Below are 8,099 nucleotides of genomic sequence, written 5' to 3'. Positions count from 1 at the left end.
GCTTTACGATTACATGCACACATATAACAGTCTGGGTCATCACAAAAAATATGTACAATTGAGCGACCGACGATGTGTGTGACAACGTGGTCGCTGGCGAGGCCACGCAAGGAATGGTGGTGAGCCTTGGTGCCACGGGGCCTCCACAGTCAGACAGCCACACGGCCACTACGTGCAGGTACAAGATGACGCCTAGTCTTGCTCTAGAGAGAGAGAGAGAGAGTCATCACTCGTAGCTCTCGTAGCTAGTACCTTAGCTACCGCTCTTGGAGCTAATATATATTGTCGCCTGTTATCACGAACTAATAATTGGCCCAGGCTTTGATCAAGCTATAATAAGTCTACCCGTCCCTAGCTTGATCTCACACACCAACTCCTTTTTATACATACGTGGAGTAGCAACTTCTTTGGAACCGGGCTACCCCTTTCAACTGACAAGATCTATCGATCGAGAGGATGGGGAGGGCACCTTGCTGCCAGAAGGTTGGGCTGAAGCGAGGAAGGTGGACGGCGGAGGAGGACCATATACTCGCAAAATATATTGCTCGGCACGGCGAGGGCTTATGGAGGTCTCTGCCCAAGAATGCGGGTAAATATGGCATAAGCTGTTTTGCTTGTTCTTGGCAGCTACTAATTAATTAATTAAATCTTAATGATAAGAGATAACATGTACGTGCTACATATGGTAACATGTCCCTGCTGCTTCGGTTGGTATGCATATAGGGCTACTCAGGTGTGGCAAGAGCTGCAGGCTGCGGTGGCTCAACTACCTGACAGACAAGGTGAGAAGGGGCAAATTCTCTAGGGAGGAGGACGATCTCATCGTCAAGCTGCATGCCACCCTTGGCAACAGGTATGGGTCTCTATGTGGATACCGCTACCAGTATATATATGATAAGTGTGCGTGCGTGTGCGTGCTGGTCGAGCCGGGCACTGGTTCGTGGAAGTGCCATGTCGGTAGGCGTATGTGTCTGTGGCAGCGTGTGTCACGGTGGTATGAGCCCATGTCTCCGTTCGACACGAGCGAGTCGTCAGACGCTCGTGTGTGCGCGCGCAGCTCGCAAAGCGGAAGCGCGGGCGCTGCGTCCCGCGGGCTATAAAGGCGGCCGTGAGCTGAGTTAATTAGCGCGTCTAGGTTGTTTAGATGGATGAAGTTAGTTACGTGGAGTTAGTGGCCGGACAAGTGTGGGCGCATGCCAGAGTGGCTGCATGGTGGCCGGTGTGTCTGATTACTTGTCATGTAATTCAGTTCATTTTTGTACGGTGTGATGCCGAGCGAGTTTGAGCTAGAAAGAAAAAAAACGCCGTTCGTCGGCCTGGCACCGTTCGTGCGGTGGGATGTTTGTCGGCGGAAAATCCAGTGTCCTCCTCATCATCTTTCACCTCCGTCCGAGCGAGTGCGAGAGAGATAGAAGTTCGTCCGGCGTTCGTGTCGCCGGAGGCTACTCAGCGTGCAATGCCGAACCGGGTTTGTCCCAACATTTGGTATTCAGAGCATCAAGATTCGGGCCGTGGCGTGCAATGAGTCCGCGGCGGCTGCAGAGGCGCTGCGTGGTGTTGCAGAGGCCGCGGACACGGCGGCACGGCGTTGCGTGATGCGGCACAACACGCGGCGAGCGCCGCGGCCGTGAAGCCACTGCGTGATGGTGGAGAGGTCGTGGATGCGGCGGCACGGCGCAGTGTGGTGCGGCATGACACACGGCGGCGTGGCGGCGGAGGTGTTGCGTGGCGGCGGAGGCTGCAGCAAAGCGGTGCAACGTCTTGAAGCGGGGTCCGAGAAGACAGATGGCCAGGTATACATGGCGACATCGACGACGACAGTCCCTCCCTCCTGTAGTTCATGGCTTAGGAGGTGAGTGTTAGGAATAAGCCGATAATCAGTGTGCGTGCGTGTCATGTCCGTAGGTGTCTGCGTCTGTGGCAGTGGCAGTGTGTGTCACGGTGGTATGAGCCCGGCCGTGTTCCCGTTCGAGGCAAGCGAGTCGCCAGGCGGTCGTGCGTGCGTGCGCAGCTAGCGCAGCGGAAGCCTGGACGCTGCGTCCCGCAGGCTAGGAAGCCGTCCGTGAGTTGAGTTAGTTAGCGCGTCTACGTGGAGTTAGTGACCGGTCATGTGTGCGCGCATGCCAGAGTGGCTGCGTGGTGGCCGGTGTGTCTGGCTACTTAAGTCATGAAATCCAGTCCATTGTTATACGGTGCAGTGCCGAGCGAATTTGAGCTCGAAAGAAAAAAGAAACCGTTGTGCGTTGGCATGGCGCCGTTCGTGTGGCGGGATGTTTGTCGCCCGAAAATCCAATGTATTCCTCATCATCTTCCACCTCCATCTGAGCGAGTGCAAGAGAGATAGAGGTTTGTCCGGCGTTCGTGTCGCTGGAGACTACTTGGCGTTCGACGCCGAACCGGGTTTGTCCCAACAGTATACTCCTCTCTTAGTTTGTGTCACGTTTAACAATAAAATGTAGCCGGCACAATCTTACCCTTCCAAGAACATATGTTATCCTACTATTTTCTGTTGAAATTTATGTGTGTAGTTCTATTTTCAGACGACTTCCTTACTATGAACATAGAAAGCCATGAAAACCAACCTGTCAGCCCAGTAAGGAGACGAAAATGGTGTCTCGCAGCAAAATCTTAAACTCTTTGTGCTCATGTAATTTCACAACAGTGTACGGCTTTCACATGTACTAATTATATGTTGGTTCAGTAACTGATGAATTGATCTAGTCGACGTTCAAATTTGAAACTGTGTACTGGTAGAACATACAAAACCCATATTCTACTCGGTGATGAAAACTTTAAAACCATGTGATGATATACCATATAAAAAAAAAAGAACTATTGATTGTCCCATTATTCCATCTAATCTCACAACATTGAGTTAATAATGTGTATTCTTAGTATGACATGCCAGATGAATCGCCTCCGAATTTTCATTCCATGGCATCCCTAGGCCGCTTGAGACACCCAGGTGCCTGGGCACCTTGCCTCTCCACCATTGGATCATGTTTAGTGGCTGATCTAAAAACCAATGTAAATGCCTTAATTACTAGTTACTCTGGCAGACTTTAATTATTTTAACATCTCATGCATGCATGTCACATCATAGAAAAGGAAAGAGATTAAAATATCATAGTGAATAAAAATCAACATTTATTACGTCCTTATATAGCACTTATTGATTGGTAGAATAAATCACAAGGTATATAAATACCCTAGTATGATATGTAATTTTAGTACTGCGTATATACATTACCACCACATAGTTGGGTATATACATACATGTACTTTTTTGCATGGTACCCGCATATATACATAATTTCGTTAGTTGGCATATGAATACCCGCATATGTACATGTTTTCGTTAGTAGGTATATGCACACCCACGTATGTATATAATTTTGTCCCTAGGTATATACATATCCATGTATTCAAATAATTTCTTACTAGCTAGAACCTAGAATAAATCATTGGATATATACATACCCGCATATGTACATAATTTCATTAGTTGGTATATTTACCACGGGTATGTCTCTATTATTTGGGGTCGGTGCACAATTTGTTGATATAAATAATAAAAATATTTTGTGATGGATACCTATGAAGGTATCAATTTTTATGTGGACATGTATTCATCTGTTCGTAGAACGTCCGCAAGCTGGCGAGTCACATTGTGTGTACATGTATGTATACCTCAATCTAAAGAGGATGCATGTAAACTTGTATATATGTCTTTCCTTTTTATTCTGTTATTCTCTCTCCATCCCGTGTGTTTTTGTTCTTTTCAAATCAATAAATGCAAATGGGTTGACATGCGAGCTATTAAAAGCTAGGTGCTGAGGCACCTAGGTGCCCCAAACAATTTACCTATATCTATATCTATACACACAAATATATATACATCATTGTATTTTCAATGAAAATATTTTCATTGTATAAATTTGCATTGCTTCTCTACAGAAAATGTTGGAAAGGGGTCAAAGAATAACATTGGAGAATATGTGAGTATATAAAACAACTATTTATAAACGAAGTCACATTATACTTTTTATAAATGAAAATTTAAAGTTGATAATTTATTCTCTTTGGAAAATAGGACCAAGGAAAAATTAAGCATGCCAAGAAAAAACACTGATTTTCCATTAATGTTATATTCTTATATATATTTTGCTGGTTTAAAAAAAGGAATTAAGTTGTAGATAGTTACATACAAATTTGAGGAACTTATTGTAGTAAACGTCTGTGTGTTAATCTGCTAATGATATTGTACTAATATATGCTTTTAATTTTAACTGATGCTATATTCATTTCATACCTAGAAATAATATATGCTTTCATAGTTCCTTATCATAGTTGACCGAAAAGGAACACGTAATATAAATTAGTGATCCCCCTTTTCACTCCTTTTCACATTTAGTGTTGGCTTAATGTTGTGTCCCTATAGATTAAAGGCAGTTTCTCTCGACTATACGATTGTATGGCCCACATAATTGTACAAAAATAGTGTACTATCTCTTCATCGACTTAGTTTCTCTACTCTCACGTGACAAGACTTGGCAAAAAAACCTTGGGTTTCGTGTTTGCCATGCACTCGGTTTATCACTATATATTCTCTTAACTATGCGGTAAAAATCCAACAACATACACATTGACAAAGGTTGCGTTCGTGCATTGACTGAACTTCTATTAAATCTCTCACACTTTGGTAAATCCGGAAACTCTATCACCGTCATTCTTAAATACAATCCACTTGTTTTCGTTCTGAAAAAGAGGAGACTATGGATCCAATCACATCTAACCTTTGCACCTGTGAAGTGGGTCAGTGTTCAAAATCAGTGTTTATTTATTTTTAACTTCGATCCATCAATTAATTTTATTTTACCGCACAAAAGATATAGTTTCGATCCTCTTGTATGCAAGATAGGATGTAATACTGGCTGACATACAAAAGGCAACACCCAATAGTTATAGTGGGAGTACCTAGAACTCATCTAGATGAGATATAATTTGGTCTCATTCACTTCGAAAACAAGAATAGATACAACCCACGTCAGCACACACGCATCTTATAGCATCACATCCAATGGCTATAAAAAGTGAATGAGACCAAATTATATCTCATCTAGATGAGTTCTAGCAAAACTGATAGTTATATATCTGTTCTCCTTTTCTAGGCAGTCCACGCATAGTAAATTGTTGGCTATATATGTTTTAAAGTAAGAACAGGTTTACTAAATCAATGATTATTAGATGTTTAATGCAACAATCATTAAACATTAAACCAACGTGTTGGCTTCATAATTGTGATGTATGATATACGTTTCAATGATCAGATCTATTCGTGATTGTGATGTATGTTTCATTGAACGTCTAAAGTTTTAAAGAAGAGGGGGTACACTAAACCATTAATTTCTAATATTTGTGGGACAGCAGAATCTGGTGCTGTGCTCAAGACGTCCTCACTCTATCAGAAAGGTCAGTGTACACTAGAGAGGGCAGCTGCTAGTAGTCTAGTAGAACCCTGGACCTCAGCTCTCGACATCAGTAGTTGTCAATGTACTTGGTGGTGCTGTGTGGATCTTGCAAAGTGCACAAAACCATGCCGAACATGACATTGCTGTCCAGCTGAGGTGATTGATGCTAATCCCAGTGATGGAGAATGCGTACTGGTCCTTTCCAGCCAGAAATCGCATGGTTCATGATCGTGTGCCCATGTTCCTACAATGATGCTCGCCACATTTGTGTCGGTCATATTAACTGTACCAGCAATGAAACATGAGTGATAATATAACTAATTAAAGAGCTTACAAATTAGTTTGGGCATAAACTTGTAAAATGGCACTATCAATGCCAGAGGTAAACCATCTGATCCTCGAGACCTACGAGACCTTCGCTGAATTATTTCGCGGTAGAGTGGTGCCTGGTTCCAGTATCCGATTAGTTCAGGCACTTAAGTACAATAGCACATACATCATCGATGGTAGGGCGGTGATGGGGTCCAAGCACCGAAGCACGGCGAGAGTTGGGCAAGGTCTAGCTAGGACATCCTTGCTGAATTGCATGTGAAGAGGAACACCTACTGTTACACTCTAGAACTTGAGGATACATCGAAGAACAGTATGTGTACCTAGACAGGATTGGATGGTATAGGTTCCATCTTAAATAAAGATGGTAGAATATACTTGTTATACTACTCCAACTGTACTTTATCTAGTATGTACCGGCCCACTACAGGAAAATAATATAAAGCCGAGTATCAAAAATACTGAGCATGGACAAATTTGGCCTCAGCTTATAGTAAGCCGAGTGTTGCACCCGGCTAGGACACTCAACTTATATTGGACCTGCTTATAGGGTGTAAGCCGAGATCTTATTCGTGCCCACTTGCCTTACCTATAAACCGAGGATAAAACAGTCCATACCGGTCGGATCGGAGGTGCAGTGGTCGATCTTTCTGTCAGCACCGCGCCAGGTTCTTTTGGTCCATGCAATAAACGCTCAATACGGTCGAGGATATATCTATATCCTAAGCTATACTCTCTAACTAGTCCGCTCAGCCGGGTGTTTCTGATTAGTACTATCTTAGCTCGTAAAATACTGTCTTCCATGTAGATTTAAATATTTCTCATTGACGAGCATGCACTTTGTTGAACTGGCTCACAGATGGTCCCTGATCGCCAACCACATGCCAGGGCGGACTGACAACGAGATCAAGAATTACTGGAACGCGCATCTCAGTCGGCAGATCCACAGCTTCCGGCACACGTACACCGCTGGCAACGAAACCACCATAACCATCGACATCAACAGGCTTTCCGCCGCTTCCAAGCGGCGAGGCGGCCGGGCGCCCAGGAGCAGCACGAAGAAGCAGCCGGTGCCTGAGCCCACGAAGTCAAAGGAAGGCTGTAGCCCGGTCCGTGCCATATCATCATCAACATCAAGGCTACCTCAGGGCGACTCGGACCAGAACCAGCCCATTAACAACATCACTGATGATATGCCCTGCAGCGAGGAGGCCACGGGCATGGACCCCGTAGATCTGAATGGTGATGTCCTGGAGACCAACTACGCCAACAACTCAATGGATCAGATTGGGATTTTGGAGGAGGGAAGGGAGATTGAGGCCCTGCTATCAAGCATTGGCGACATGCCAGCTAGTGTGCTGACTGGCATCGACTACGGAGGCCACTCTCCTCGGGTGGAGGATCTCCTGGACATGGACTGGGAGGGTTTTGCGTCCCACCTATTCGACCAGCAAGCCCAGAATGATCTGCTCCAGACCGCTGAGCCGCAGATTACAACGGGCTCCGAGTCAGACAAGCTTGAGTCGTTCGTCAGTTGGCTCTTCTCTGACGCGTCCTAAGAGAATCAATCCCAAAATGACCAAGACGAGTAGCCACAAACCATAGAGGAGGAAGAAAAATGTGTCATGTGTGCTAGTCCTCCAAGCCTCCGTGCGGCACAGTCACATCTTCAGCAGCCCAGAGAAGAAGACGGCCGTGTGGCTTCCACGCGAGGGCACGATCTCAGTCGTGTGGCTTGGATGGCGTGGATGGGTAGGGTCCTTCCGCAATGGATCTCAGAGCTACAATGATGAGCTGGCTGGGTTTTAATACAACCTAAAATATAGAGAAAACAGGCTACCGTAGGATCTACTCCCTCCATCTATTATCTATTATATAATTAAAACGTAAGTAAAATAAGACACCACGTTCATCCACATAGATTAAATTATCTCAATCGTTAATTTTAGATTTTAACGGCTTAGATTTTAAAGATATAGCGTTACATACAAATATTGTTATGTACAACTATTTGGCATGTCACACAATATAGTTTGACACGTCTATCATCCAATTCATATGCCTTTTCTATTAAAAAGATCTTCCCAAAACAATCAGGCGTGAGACTTCATAGTATGGTTGCCAACTACAAGGAAGAGTCCCAGCAACCCACACAAAAAAACCGAGTCCGAGCAGAATAATGCATCTGATCATGCCACGATTTCAGCATATTAATCAATCTGGACTTCTTTTTCTGCATTATAGAAAAATTTATCTGGAAACGAGTCACCACACATTCTCTGATGTGATAGATTAAAA

The 8,099-nt window shown here is 44.4% G+C and overlaps 1 protein-coding gene across 1 annotated transcript; it reads left to right on the top strand.

Moving 5' to 3' along the window:
* The first annotated feature begins 456 nt into the window (after positions 1-456).
* Positions 457-7,574, top strand: LOC147988144 (transcription factor Y1-like). The gene is made up of 3 exons (XM_087539292.1): positions 457-589; positions 724-853; positions 6,661-7,574. Exons 1-3 carry the CDS (start codon positions 457-459, stop codon positions 7,358-7,360), a joined length of 963 nt encoding a protein of 320 aa, XP_087395418.1. The 3' UTR covers positions 7,361-7,574.
* Positions 7,575-8,099: the final 525 nt, after the last annotated feature.

Source organism: Triticum urartu, chromosome 1A (assembly GCF_056163025.1).
Source record: "Triticum urartu cultivar PI428250 chromosome 1A, HENAU_Tu73, whole genome shotgun sequence".
Taxonomy (NCBI): Eukaryota; Viridiplantae; Streptophyta; class Magnoliopsida; order Poales; family Poaceae; genus Triticum; species Triticum urartu.
The sequence above is the reverse complement of the archived record's forward strand: the minus strand, read 5'-3'. Positions and strand labels throughout refer to the sequence as shown.

What these genes read in the sequence shown, in the direction of transcription:
- LOC147988144 (XM_087539292.1), top strand. Translation starts at nt 457, where the DNA reads ATGGGGAGGGCACCTTGCTGCCAGAAGGTTGGGCTGAAGCGAGGAAGG. An exon ending in GTCTCTGCCCAAGAATGCGG is followed by an intron (nt 590 to 723) that starts GTAAATATGGCA and finishes GTATGCATATAG; the next exon opens with GGCTACTCAGGTGTGGCAAG. An exon ending in CATGCCACCCTTGGCAACAG is followed by an intron (nt 854 to 6,660) that starts GTATGGGTCTCT and finishes ACTGGCTCACAG; the next exon opens with ATGGTCCCTGATCGCCAACC.